The sequence below is a fragment of the Poecilia formosa genome, unplaced genomic scaffold (genome assembly GCF_000485575.1).
Source record: "Poecilia formosa unplaced genomic scaffold, Poecilia_formosa-5.1.2 Scaffold134, whole genome shotgun sequence".
NCBI classification, from domain to species: Eukaryota; Metazoa; Chordata; class Actinopteri; order Cyprinodontiformes; family Poeciliidae; genus Poecilia; species Poecilia formosa.
Window position 1 is genome coordinate 1,462,386 of NW_006800073.1, and position 15,186 is coordinate 1,477,571.

Here is a 15,186-nt window from a genome sequence, read left to right on the forward strand (position 1 = left end):
TACCAGTAAAATACCAAGAAATTAATAATACAAATAGAAACATTTCAGTTGCAGAAATTTCCCAAAAACTCAAATAAAAAAGTCATAATTTTTTTTGTCCTTTTGTTTATTTTTGTAGCTGTTTTCAGGTCACCAGACATCAACCTGCTCCCCTTTCTCACATTAACAAAATCAAACTAAACTGGTTTAAACTAGTTGTGCTAGATTTGACCAGCACAGTTAATAGACAACAAATTGGTTTGATTATGTTGATTTGGACCGACTCGTCGACCTTTGATGACCTTTGGGAACATTTATTAATATCTTTAAAATGATAGCAGCACAAATTAATACTTTTGCTGCACAAACGTTCACCAATTTCAGTTGATTTAAAGGTTAAAAATCTAATCAGATTTTGAGAGCAGAATGTTTTGTTTGCTGGAAGTTTTTTTTTTCAGTGTTTACCAACAGGTATTAAATATGTTTGTGTTTAAAAATAACAATAAAGTAAATTAGTTTGTTTAATCCAGGCTTTCATCATCAGTTTACTGAAAATCAATCCTTCAAAGGTTTGTTTTGGAAATTAAATTAATGTAAATGGTGATTCTAACTTACTGTTTTGAGAAAATTTACTTCTGAGGGGGGAGGGCAAGACAATTGAATTGAAAAAATGCTTTATTTAACATGTTTTTATCCGCAAAGACTCATGATGGGAGGGGAAGCCCTGGGGAGCAAGGTTCTCCAGTAGCAGTCAGTCTTCCAACGAATCGTAGAAGGTCTCTGACTGAAGACTCATGCTATATGGCTCTCTCTTGACTGTTACAACATGCTAACAGCTCACTTTGTTTGGAGGAGAGACAATATTTCTCAGTACCATGTTCTGGAGGACGACATCAAATTTTAGCAAGCACTGCTAATCCACCTCATTTGCTTTTGCAGCTTCTCTATAAAGCACTGTCAGGCCATATATTCCAAAAAGCATCTTTTGCAGTTCTTTTGGGGATTTGGTGTTACAGTTCAGGTGTTATTTGAGCTTTTAAAATGCTAATCAGCTTCTCCAAGTTGTGAAAAAAGGACAAAAAAATATTCTTGTTGCCATGGTTACGCATAATAATGACTGCAAGATGGAAACATCCTTCCAGCTACATGACATCCGAAGCCAGAGGGAATAACTGTCCAAATATGCAATGTATCAACAACAAAACAAGAATAAATCAAAATTAACATAACAAAGCTGCTCCAACATCCAGAAGATAAGTAATGCATGGAAAATAATATTTTATATTAATTTAGCTGTACACATACTTAGCTCAGTACGTAGCTGAAACTTTGTGGAAATTATGAGTAAAATGCTAATAAAGTGCCATTTTGGAAGAACTTCAAACTTGCAGTAAGATGGTTGCGACCAGCAGGGGGAGCTGCAGGAAAGAGAACTGAAAACCAGGCGGAACCACCGATTCTAAAGTATTTTTTTCTTTATTTACACAATTATACAATACCTTTTAGTTTCTTATGAGGAAAAACACAAATGAACATCTGGAGTGTGAGGGAGTCAAGAAATGAAAACAGATTGAATCAAAACAGAAGTTAAAAACAAAATAAATCATTTTAAAATTAGGTAAGAACTGAGCTGCTGGTTCTTTACATAGCACTGTGCATTAGTTTCAAACCACGCCTTTTTTACTACTGGTTTTAGACTGTTCTGTAGACTTTTTACATTTTCTTCAATCCAAGAAGCCTTTAAAACAATATAAAGTGCTCTATTACAGCAGAATGACCCTAAAAAATGCTAAAAAGTTTGACTATGTTCTCACAATAAAGCAAAACGGTTCCAAATTTAAGAATTCTAAAAAAATAAAAAATAAAATTCTACATAATAAATGCAACGGAAGCATTATTTCTTAGATCTAGGTTTATTTTTTTATCTTTCGAGTAGTAAACCTTGACTTCCTGTTTTTCTGTGCTAAAAATACGGCGGTATCATAAAATCCTACTAAGTTTGAGGAGGAAACAAGTTTATATTAATAATGCACAGTGTGGAAGCGGTACAGACGTGGACAGATTTATTTCCTAAAAATAATTAAAATAAATTAAGATTTTAATTCAGTAATCTCACAATGGAAGAAAAATTAAATCCTTAACTTTGGACAACATTAAGAAATTACAGTTTTTGGCTAAATCCTTTTTATCGTCTTAAAGTAAATAAAGCATTTTTTATTTATACTTTTTTTTTTATTACATTTAAGATTAGCAACAAAACACTTCCTGTTTTCCAGAATTATGGTTCTGACACAGAGTCCCTTTTTAGCCGTTTGTCACAAGTCTGGACACCCACAGAAAAGATATTTTTAAAGAGAGGTTAAAAATATCTTCAAGTCTCACTGTCAGAGAACTGCAGCAGAAAGTGACATCTTGCAGTCAAGAAAGCCTTTTTAGTCCAATCATAACAAATGTAAACTTGGAGTTTGCTTAACTTTAATATGACTTGGATTTGTGTTTGTCTCACCGTCTATTTTCTCCTACTACTCTCCAATTTTTCATAATTTCCAGATATTTTACTTTTTCTTCCCTTTGTTGAAGCTCAATCTGCTCTGACCTTCTGTTCAGATGTGTAATGGGAAATGCTACATTATATCAATGCTCAGTTATGTCAAAAAGTTGGGGAACACCCTGGACAACACAGAGATAAACACAGGTCCAACAACCATCCACACACACATTCAGACCGAAGGGTAACAGGTTATATATTATTTATAGAAAACAGCCCCTTTTTTTCCTTCAGTCAGTCTTCCACAGGTCAACCAAAGAGCTTCTTCACATTCCAGATCCTACAGACCGGCATACTGATGGTCTAGAAAGTGATTGATGGTGATTGAAGACTGCGGAGGAGCGGGTCGCCTTACAGATTCTGCAGAGAACAAACATCTGTATGGAAACAGACGTTAAAGTCGCATGTAAATATGTAAAAACACCCAAGAGTCTGGCGTGTCTCAGCCTCACTAAAGAGGGTTTTTCATTCCTGTCCCAGATGAAGAAGACATCAAAAACACACCAAAGAGGAACTTTTTTTAGCTAAAATAATAAACATATTGGATTTATTTTTGAAAAACTCTCAGTGAGAGTGTTAAAATAATTTTAATTTTGGGCCAAATTAAGATCACAAATGTAGAATACAGTGATAAAACCTAAAAATAAACTGTAAAAATATTAGAAATATCTGTCTCTGCATTCAATGAACACTTTTCAAGATTAAGTAATTTCAACCATGTTTTCACATTGATGTAATTCAGCAGTTTACAGATAAAACTGCTTGAATTTGATTTATAAAATGATATTTAAGAACACAACTGTAATCTTGAATTTGTGAATCCCTAGAATCAAGAGGGCCATGGAAATAGCTGTGGCGGGCCAGATTTGGCCCCCAGGCCTTATGTTTGACACCTACTGTAAAGTAAAAATGCTACAGAAAGAGAAACATTAAGAGTTTTGTTGCCCATTTTGAGAAATTAAAATATGAAAAACTAATTAAAAGAGAAGAGCCAAGAAGGTTAAAATAAAATATCAGGGTTTTTGCATTCCAAATCCAATTTAATGTTATTTTTTTAATTTTTCCTTTTTCTGAAAATGAAATTTCAGAAAATATTTTCAAAAAGAGGAACCCAGAAATTTTTAGATTATTCTCAGAAAAAAAACTTGGATTTTCTAAAATCGAAAATTTTAAATTTTTTTAAATCTCAAAATTAATTTTTTTTTTCCAGTAAATTTTGCACTTCTTAAAGTTTTTTCCAGAAAATTTCTAAAATTAATGTAAGAACTTCTGCGTTTCTTGTTGGAAATTTACTCTTCCTCATTTTTTAAATTTGCAATAAGACACTGTCAAGGATATTTCCACTAAAAACTCGACCAAAAATAACTAAGATGTATGTTTTTGCTCTGGTTTCACCGGCAGCCTCTGGATTTCCAACATAAAACTGATTAATCCAGATTACAGCAGCAGGAGTGGAAACCAGTAAAGATCAAAGCAGATGAGATCAATGAAATTACACATAATCACAAAGAAAAATAACGTTGGCTTCCAATCAGGTTTATTTTGCTACTCTGGTTGCTCTCAGCTGTTCCTTCGTGGAGGGAGACCAGGAATCCCCTGATTTAAGCTGAGAAGGAGCAAAAGAGCACAAATAAAATGCAAAAATGTACAAACCTTTTCACTGGTCAGGCAAAAAAACACAGAAAAAAACAAATATTTCTTAAAAATAAAAGACTGTAAAGCTTTTTGCATTACTTTTATGATGTTTTACACTTTAACAATGTTAGGATTCCTTCTCTGAATATCTAGAAAATGAGCAAAAATCGTTTTAGTTATATTCAAATTTTTATTTAATCATGATGTAGTCATCTTCTTTTTTATTTATTTGTAACCAAACATTAAGATTTTATTTAAAATTATCATATTTATATAATCAGCAGTGACTATTTCTTGTCTGATGATAAGTCACTTATTTTTATCATTATAAAGAATAATTTCACTGGTATAGTCCAAGACGTAGTTATGCAAAGCTAAATGCTAATTGACTAAAATGCACTTAATGTTTATTAATTCCTCAAAGAATTTTGGATTTAAATTAAACTTTTCACTGCAAAAAAATAATAAAAAATTATGTCTATTTTTAGTGCACATCTCTTGAAATACTTGAAATAAGATAAAACTAACTTAAGTGTAACTTTTCCACAAGATATAAGAGCTTTTTTCAAGTAAATAATTCCTTAAGACTGATGAAAAAGTATTAATTTATAAAAATATATTTTTGCCATTTTCTAAGTGAAATAATCTAGTACTTTTTAGAACAATATAATGTAATTATTGACTTAAAACAAACTGCTATATTTTACTGTAAAGTTACTTGCAAGTTAGTTTTTTTTTATTTCAAGTGAACTTAAAATTCGGCATTAGAAACTAGAGAAAAATACTTGGCAAAATTTTGAGTTTATAAAGTTTATTGCAAATAAAAAAAATAAAATAAACACCAATTTCTATATTTAAAAAGGTGAATGCATCTATTTTAATTTTAGCAGCTTATTTTGCAGTTTCAGATTTCCTGAAAGTTGTATAAACGTAGAAAAACTGAGTTTACACTTAAAACAATGTGAGAAATGTTCATATTAAAATTGTCCTTCCATTCTCAGTCTCCGTTATTTTAATTAGAGCCACACATGAGAAGACCTCATTGTCGTCACTTCTGTGGGAAAATCTCAGCTTCACAAAGCCGGCCGAGCCAAAAATTGCATCCGTGTATAAAATATAGTTTTGCTACGCGCATCGCAAACCAAAAATAAAACCATAGAGTAGACGCGGCATCTTCCTGTAAGCAGAAGAAGCCGGGAGGAGGGACAGCGATCCAGCTGAGCATCTATGTTCTGCATATCCTTATTAGTCCACGTGGGAGTGCAAAGTCCCGCAGCTATCGGGTTTGCTTAATTCCAAGACTCCTGCGTCTATTTTTGATCTCCTGTAAGGTGATAGCTGTGCCGCCATTCCGTCTCCTTAGCTTCCCTCCTCTCTCTCTTCTTTATATCTCCATCCAAACTTGAAGCGGAGGCTAAAGATAGACGATGAGGAATCGTATAAAAGCTCCCGGGAATATCCGAGCAACGCGGCTTCACACTTTCTGTTCTTACTTGATCTTCCAAACCTCCACCTCAAGATGGTGAGTAGCAGCGTTCCTGCTCCTCTGTGCTCTTCTGAAGGAAATATCTGGATGAAAATTCAACCAAAACTTTGGATTTTACTCTGATTTTTTTCTTTATTTGAAGAATTTATTTATTTATTTATTTTTTAATCAGTTTGTTGACATTCTTATCTCACGATGAAATCACAAATTTTTACCTTTATACAGAATAATTTTAGTGGTTTATTGCATACTGATGCAGAGCTAGATGCTAATTGACAAAAATCCACTTAATGTTTATTCATTTCTCAAAAGAATTTGGAGAAGAATTTAGATCTTCACTGCAAAAACACAAAAAGTTACAAAGTATTTTTGTCTCGTTTCTACTTGAAATAAGACGAAACTAACTTTTCAGGACTAACTTGTTTTAAGTCAATAATATTGATGAAAAATGACAAATTATCAATTAAATGAAGTGGAATGAGATATTTTTTATAACTAGTACTTTTTCATCAATGTTAAGAAATTATCTACTTAAACCAAGATCTTATGTTTTGCTAAAAAGTTACTTATGTTAGTTTTGTCTTATTTCAAATGTGTTGCGACGTTTGCTCTGGAAACTACACAAAAATACTTTTTTTTTAATTTTGTGATTTCAAGTGCAGCTTCTGATGCAATCATTGTGTGTTGCACCTCATTAATGGCTGTTAAATTAAAAATAACTGGCGCATGTGTTGTTTTCATTTTAAAAACCTTCAGAGGAACTTTTTGCAGATGTTAGCATGTTACAGAACCTGCTGTGCGTTTCCAATCCAGGCACCAAAGAAGGCTAAGAGGAGGGCAGCAGCAGCAGACGGCGGCTCCTCCAACGTGTTCTCCATGTTCGAGCAGAGCCAGATTCAGGAGTACAAAGAGGTGAGACTCAAATCAATCACAATCTGATTAATCCAAGAAACTCAATTACTGAGTGATAAATTAAATGATTCCTAATTAAAATTAGCTGTAGCTGCTTTAGGATGGCAGCAGCTGCCTCCTCCGCTCCCCTGAGAGTTTAGTAAGCAGCTGAATGTGATTAGAGACTTTGACGGCATTTAAGGCGCTCCATATTTTGCTCAACCTTTGACCTCCTGCTCAGCTGCTATTCAAACATCTCGTAGCTCTTTGTTACAGCAAACACTCCAGCACAGAAGCAAAAAAAAGGGGAGAACTTTAGCATAAAATTAAGCGAGTTTAGAAAAACGCAGGTGTTAAAAGTCAAAGAGATTGAATTTTAGGTGGACTGGCTGAGCAGATTGGATGACGATTTCCCGAATAGAAAACATGCCGTCTGCGACAAACGACACCGGCTTCCTGAGTGGCACTTAGTGGAGGAACGGCACGATGATTGCAGCGATCTTAGCGCGTTCCGCAGATGAAAAGCATCTGCAGGTATCAGCACATAAACGGCCTGCGGGTAAAACGGGAAGGGGAAGAAATAGCAAAGCGAGTCTGGAGGGTTGAGGAAAAGGTTGGCGACTGAGTTCGAGTGTCTTAAGTTACACTGGCACATCGTGGAGTGGATCGGACAGCTGGGCCCGGATGATACGTTCCCAAAAAAGACCAGGGAGGCCAGAGGGCGGATCAGCCACCCCATCCCCGAAACCCCAAAGGCCAAATCTGACATTTTGGAAAAGCCACTAAACAGCTGAAACCTAAACTCTGCAAAAACTCAAAATAAAAAAGTCAAATTTCTAGTGTAAATGCACCTATAATAAGACAAAATAACTCAGAAATCTCAGTTTTTTCTAGAAAGTTGCTGAGGTAAATAAAAAAAATTCTGAGTTTTTTTCTCGTGAGTTTTCGATTTTTGGAGCTCAGAAATTTCCTTGATTTTTTCTAGACAGTTTCTGATATTAACATGAAAAATTTCTGATATTTTTGGAGATAAAAAAAATGTCCTGTTTTATTTCTAGAAAGATTCTAAAAAATCGAAAACTTACTAGAAAACATAAATATTAATTACAATTAACATTAATTTTAATACTTAAATTTATGAGTTTTTTTTCTATTTTCAGGTTTTGGAGCTCAGACATTTTCTTTTTTTCTAGAAAGTTTAGAATATTCCTGGCCTGTCAGTGTCGGAAAATAATTTTTTGACAGTTTTGAACTTTTCCTGTAATCTGCACTGCAAAACCACCAAATTTTACCAGGTATTTTTGTCTTGTTTGTAGTTCAAGTATCTCAGTAAACCTAAAATAAGACAAAACTAACTTACACGTAACTTTTCAGCAAGATATAGCAGCTTGTTTTAAGTAAATAATTCCTTTATATTGATGAAAAGGTTCTAGTTCCATTGCCAGATTGTTTCACTCATGTCATTATCGTTACCTAGCAACCCCAGCCAGGCCCAGCCGTAACCTAGCAACCCAGTTCTAGTTCCTAGAACTTTCTCCTCAATGTTAAATAATTGTTGACTTAAAACAAGCTGCTATTTCTCACTGAAAAGTTATTTGTAATTTAGTTTTGTCTTATTTAAAGCGAACTACGATATTTGCACTAGAAATTAGACCAAAAATAGTTGGTAAGATTTTGTGTTTTTGCATTGTGGACTCAGTTTTCTAACTCTAAAGGCATTTGGCTGGAGCCACAGGAGAAAAGCTGGGGTTTTTTTGTGTATTTTCTCATATATTTGTTATTTCAACATGTCAAAATGTGAAGAAAGGTCCCCGGTAACAAACCGTTCTCCGTTTCTCAGGCCTTCACAATCATTGACCAGAACAGAGACGGCATCATCAGCAAAGATGACCTGAGGGACGTCCTGGCCTCAATGGGTGAGCTCTGCCTGCGACCCGTTCTGTCCGCCCGCCTCGCTTCCTTTCCCGACCTCTTGTGCTGATTTCCGGTTCTGCTCCGTTAAGGTCAACTGAACGTGAAGAACGAGGAGCTGGAGGCCATGGTCAAGGAGGCCAGCGGCCCCATCAACTTCACCGTCTTCCTCACCATGTTCGGCGAGAAGCTGAAGGGTGGGCACCGCTGGACTTACACAACAAACAACGCGCTGCAGTTAGCATCAGTTAGCATTAGCAGAACTAACTAAACCGCCTTTTTGTACCAGGTGCTGATCCCGAGGATGTCATTCTCGCTGCCTTCAAAGTCCTGGACCCTGAGGGTACCGGAACCATCAAGAAGGAATTGTAAGAACTCGGATTTTCTTGGTTTTAATCCACCTGTTGGATCGTGAACAGATTTCGTTTTAACGCTTTGAATCGCTTTCCTCCAGCCTCCAGGAGCTCCTGACCACTCAGTGCGACAGGTTCTCCCCAGAAGATGTAAGAGCTCAGCCTGTTCAGCTGTTTTGGTCGTTAAAAAGACAAACTCATCAGTTTAAACGTTTCTGAGATTACTCTAAAAATGTCAGTTTTTTTCTTTAAAATTCTCATCTATTGTACATTTCCAAGTTTTTTCCTTTAACTTTTCAAACTTGGTGACTTCTGAGTTTTTTCTTGAAAATTTCAGATCAATCAATTTCTTTTTCTTGCAAATGTTCAACTTGTATAGCTCACACATTTCCAAGTTTGTTTTTTTTTCTGAGATGGATTTTGGACAAGTTTACCATGTTGGAGTTCAGAAATTTTTGAGTTTTTTTTTTTAGGTTTCTGAGCTTAATCTAAATATTTCTGAGTTTTTTCTCTAAAATTTTTGATTTTTTTGGTGGAAATTTACTTTTTTTGTTGTTTTCTATCTACAGAGGCCCTAATATGCCATCGTATATTATGTACGAATTATTTTGTGCAAAAAAACCAAAAATAAATATTGATTGTTTTGTGCCGCCTATAGATCGATCCTAACTTCTTCCAGGAAGCACAATAGATCTAAATCCTATTGAATATTTAAAGACTTTGCTTAAAACAAAACTCTGTGAGATTGATTAACTTTACTGGTCCTTTTGTTGATCCAAGTGTCTGAAAAGCATAATTTAATTTAATTTCACAGGATTTTTATTCACGACTCGATTGATTTCCCTGCAGGTTAAGAACATGTGGGCCGCCTTCCCCCCAGATGTGGCCGGCAACGTAGACTACAAGAACATCTGCTACGTCATCACACACGGAGAGGAGAAGGAGGAGTAAAGAGAGGGACGAAGACGAGAAAGACAGTCATCCCTCTGCTTTCTGCCTTCCTCTTTTCTCCTCTTCCTCCCTGCTCACCTCTCTGTGTAAACCCACAAGCTCAACCAATCACACCCAGAGACTCGGTTGACGCCTGTGGGAAGTCTATGTTTGCTTATGGGGAATAGGGATGATTTTCTTTTCCAATAAAATTATCCTGTGACATTTCCAACATCAAGATTTACTCGAACCACCTCTCTTCATTTTGTTTCTTGTCTGCCTTTCCCTCGGTATCTGAGAGGAAAACGGGTTAAGTGGTTCTCGCTCCAACGCGTGAGAACGTCCATTTTGGCTGCAAGCAGCAGAGAGGAAGTGAGAGTACGTTCTGACTAAACTGGAAAAGCATCCTTAAAGCGATGCCGGTTTTCCTGCCGCGAAAAGAAAAAGAAAAAAAAAACAATCAGCTGAAGGAATGGGGAGAACGGGACGAAAGAAAACATTAACGTCTTCGATCTCTTTCCCTCCACTCCTTTGCGCTTTCAGGAAATCATCTTCTTCTTTTCCATAAGCTGTCTAAGATCCAGTGACCTTCAATGCCTTTCCTCTGTAATGAATAAAGGGACAAAATGTGAATAAAAACCACTTTGCTTTTTTACAGTGTGTGCTTGTTCAGTGGCTCTGCAGGGAACAATATGATTGATTTCTATAATAATCCAAAAGCATAACGTTTACAGTTATTAAAATAATTTAGTGTTTTTCTCTAAAACAGGAGCTATACTCTGTGTGTCACTGGAAATCTATAAATAATATTTTCCTGGTAAAGATTGAGATATTTATTTAAAAAAAACAACTAACACCAGGCTGAAAATTAGAACATTTCTCCTTAATAATCCAAATTATAGCTGTTTTAAAAGTATTTTTTATACATCTTAATACATATCAGATGAAAATTATTTCTAAAAATATCTCCCATAACTTTGGCAAAATGATAATAAATGATTTTAAATATAACAGGTTTAGCAGCTTTTTTTTGTTCTTTTACAAAAGATGTATATTAGCAGAATATCACCAATACTTTTCTCGTCATGTTTTAGTTTCACATCATTTTTTACAAGTACAAATACAAAAAAAATTATCCATCCTTTCTTTCAGCAAAAGTTTTATGTTTATCTTTATTTTAAAACCTAAAAGTAGAAATAAAGTTATTCTTTAAAAAAGGACAACAAATTCCCTTACGCAGTAAATACGTAAATAATTTACCGTATTTTCTGGACTACAGGTCGCATTTATTTTCAAACTGCAAAACGTGAGGGAAGTAATGTTTAATCCTTGGTTCATGTCCGTAGATATGAATTAACATTCAACGCTTCTGTCAAAAAATGTATCATGAAGACAAAAAAATAAATAAAATAAAGACATAAGTTACAGGAGAAGCTAAATTATGAAAATAACGGTGACTTATAGTCTGGAAAATACGGTAATTAACCTGGACTGAGGGCAAAAACGGTAAAGGTTGTAAAGACTGCAGACAATTAAATTCACTTTAACGATCAGTTTTGAGAGTTTCACTGTAAAAGAGAATATATTTTATAAACACAAAATAATTGTGAACCTTTTAGCCTTTAGCTAAACCTTTTGTGTCAGCAAAAATCCCAAAGTCAAAAATAAAATAAAGCAAATAAAGAAGTCCAATACATTTTTCTTTTTGTAGGAAGGGACTGCGATAACAGATCATTTTCTAAATTAAGGATGAAACAAAATCTCACACACACTGATGATTTAATATATTACGGTTTATTACTCATCACAACTGTCATTATCGTCATTATAAATACATCAGTTGTCAATCTGAAGGAATGAATTTATTTAGCTATGATTTCATTTCACTTTCGCCACAGAGAGAGATGTAAACTTAAAAGACACAAAAGACATAACGGCATTGAGAGAAACACTTTAAGTACTTGCATCAGTGGAGTTATTCCCAACGAAGCAGCTTCATCATTAACGCAGAAATGACAGACGAGGATCAACTTTATTGTTTTAATTTATCCTCAGTATTGCAGAGCCAAGTGCTGAACCTAGAAATAGTGTCAGATTCACTTTTATCACATCGCTCTCTCAAATCGACGTCTAGTGAGGAGGAATTGCTCACAAAACGTCTGACTGTGCAGAAAAAACACAGACTGAAGCACAAAAATCTTTTTTTAGCTGATTTAACTGTGTGCTGCTGCTGCTGCTGCTGCACACATCAACAGTCGTGATGGAAGAAGGTTTGCATAGATGTGGTTTGTTACGTTACACCGATCTACGATGAAATATGAGATATGAAGGTAAATGACATCAAAGTCAGGACACAAACAATGAATCTGGAGGAGATGTTCAGTACGACGACTAAACTGCTGAACAGTTACAGACTCCATGTTTGTCCTCAGCCACCAAAAGGTTTTACACAAACTGTCCGGCACTATTTTACAACACCATATATGGCCATGGAAGACAAAAAGGAGAAGAGAAAATGTCCACCAAAAAAACTAAAACTAATCGCAAAAAAAATCTTGGAAAATTGTGAGTTCGAAAATTTGCAAGAAATTATTTATTTTAAAATTAATGAAAGATTTAAAAAAAACAGCTCCAAGTCAAAAAGTTGCAATGAAAAAACCCTCAAATCTTGAGATTAATTTCAGAAATTTCCTAGAAAAAAAACATAGAAATTTGAGTTTGAAAAGACTAAAGTTTGCAAGAAAAAAATCAGAAAACTTTCAACTTTTGGAAATTTCCAAGTTTGAAAAGGAAATTTCCAAGTTTTTTCAAAAAAATATTTTTTTTAGATTCATCTGAAAATTTTAAGAGTTTTTCTTGCAAATTTTGGAATTTTCAAACTCAGAACTTTTCTTGCAAATTTTTGAAATTGATCTCAAAATTTATGAATATTTTCTCACAAATATTTGACTTGTGGAGATCAAAAATTACAGAGTTCAATCTAGAAATTTCTGGATTTTTTTGGGGTATTTACTCCTTTTCCTTCCTACAGTGGCCCTGATTCGCCGTGGTTTTATGCTCAACAGGTTCAGTGCCGTTTAATGTATGCATAAAGGTTACAGTACAAAACACTGAGTGTAAATAGATTAGAGCGTTAGATTTAAAACACACGAAGACCTCGTCCCCGTTAAACCACCTTTAGGTGTTTCACACAGCACAAAGAGCTTTCCTCGTGTTTCTGCCTGAATCCATCAACTCGGTTTGTTCAGTTTGTCCTCGCTTCTTTCTTTTAAACTCTGATCTTTTAATACTGTATGCCACTGAAAATAATTCAACCAGACCGACAATGAGGAAACTCAAAAGCAAAAGAAATGCATCAAGTTTGACGTGCAAAAAGTCCATCGTTCCAGTCCAACAGGTGTCTCTTCCTCTTAGAAAAATATTCAGATGAAAATAATAATTCATAATATACTATATTTGATTAAATTAACCTCCTTTGTACATAAATACACCCGGATGAGACGTTAATGCTACATTGGCACACCCTGGCACCTTGCAGTAGGTCCTCAAGGCAGTGATTTCAAACAGATGAGTGAATAACTGCAATGGTGCAAGTGCAAAAAAAAAAAAACATCCTTCATTGTTTAAGACCTTAAAAATCACAGTCTCACTGCTTAATGAGCTCAAGTTGTGAAATGTTGAATTGGATAAGATGTACAATTTGTTCATTTGGATTCAAATGAATACTACGGTATCTTTCTTTGTCCTACGAGTGCAAAAAAACACTTTCGTTTTTTAATATGAATAGAAACCTTTAATTATTTTCTCATGGACAGGAAACACCATAACAATGTCTCCTCTTTCCTTCAGTCTCCCGTGTTTTGTTTGCTCAGAAGTTTGGAATATTACAAATTTTTTCTTTTAACTTAAAAACAAGATTTAGGTGCACAAATTTGAACTTCTTCCAGAAGAGCTGCAGAGAAATATTCAACATTTCTTCTTGGCATAAATGGCAGAACTCAACTAAACCAATTGGTTTTACGTCACAAACGCCAATTTAACCAGCTTTATCTTCGCAAAAATGCTTCTTTTTGGATCATCAACACCAAAGTTTCACCCAGACTTTCCAGTTTAAATGGATCATGATGCGAATAGCAACACTGAATATGCTGGATCATCAGCGCCACTCAGTAAAGACTGAGCTATTATGTCATAATAACCATTATGCTCGTTAGAGTCAATATTACACTTCTTTATCTGTCAAGCACAGTGGTGGCAGCATTATGCCGTGGGCCGCCAATGGTACTGATGGACAGCCTAATAAAAAACGAATAACTAGTTTGAAATTTATTCATTTCACCTTGGAAAAAACAACAAAAACTGGTTTTCAAGGGATTAAATCAGTGATTAAATCAGGGTAGCATCAAGTTTTTAAAGTGATTTAAAATTAAAAGTATTCCTAAAGTTAGAGTTGGTTCAATAAATCAATTTTAGTTTTTCACGATTTTGGAAAGTTTAGGATAATCTGGATTTTTTTCCCCCCCACCAGCCCATTTCCTGTGTTTCCATAGTAACGAGTGATGTCAGCACGCCCAAGGCGGCCATCTTGTTTCATAAGCATATTTTACAGCTTTTATTTATTTGAACTTTGAATTCAGGTCAACTTTATGATGGGAAGTTGGAGCAAGATTCTTTTTTTTAGTTACAAGTATAAAATCAGTCGAAGTAATATGAGAATAAAGTTATAGTATTACCAGAATAAAGTCGTAATTAGGAGAATAAAGTCATAATTTTATGAGATGAAAAGTAACGAAAATTTTAAGTGTTATATCCTGATAACTGGAGATTTTATCCTCATTAAAACAACTTTTTTCTCTTAATTTTAAATGCGTCTTTTTCTGTGAATGTTATGACTTAATATGTCGTCGTTCGACTCAGAAGGGATGATGACATAAAAGTCACTTTTATTGTAATACTTTCTGTCATTTGTAATTTCTTTTTCAGAACAGAAGTTGAGCAAAAAAGAAAAGAAAATGATTAAATTTGGATCTCGTATGAAAATATTCAGGCGTAATTTTGCCAAAAGGCATAAAAAATTATATCTTCTGTGCAAATTTAGAAGAAAAAGTATTAAATCTTAGATGTGTTTCCCATGAGTTCATTTTAATCAAGTTCTCAAATTTGTGCACCTGAATTTGATTTTTCAAACCCCTGTTTCTATTATTCCCCCTCAAAAACAAGCAAACGAACATTTCGGAGCGGCTCGGCGTTCGCCATCAGACGACATAGATAAAGTCACGGGTTTGGGAAGAACCACAGCAAGAGTTCAACTTTAGTTTGAAATTACATTTAAAAAAAAAAAGAAAAACGGGAAAAGAAAAAAAAGTGAGCTGTTGGAGTCCACAACACATTTCACTAATCTACTAAGGCACACACACACTCACACACATTTACAAAGACAATAAATACATCCT

At 34.6% G+C, this 15,186-nt stretch overlaps 1 protein-coding gene across 1 annotated transcript; it reads left to right on the plus strand.

Annotated features, from left to right (window-relative positions):
- Positions 1–5,573: 5,573 nt before the first annotated feature.
- On the plus strand, positions 5,574–10,388 carry mylpfa (myosin light chain, phosphorylatable, fast skeletal muscle a). The gene is made up of 7 exons (XM_007562191.2): positions 5,574–5,684; positions 6,462–6,560; positions 8,380–8,455; positions 8,543–8,647; positions 8,740–8,818; positions 8,905–8,953; positions 9,653–10,388. The coding sequence occupies exons 1-7, from the start codon at positions 5,682–5,684 to the stop codon at positions 9,752–9,754; spliced, it is 513 nt and encodes a 170-aa protein (XP_007562253.1). The 5' UTR covers positions 5,574–5,681; the 3' UTR covers positions 9,755–10,388.
- Positions 10,389–15,186: the final 4,798 nt, after the last annotated feature.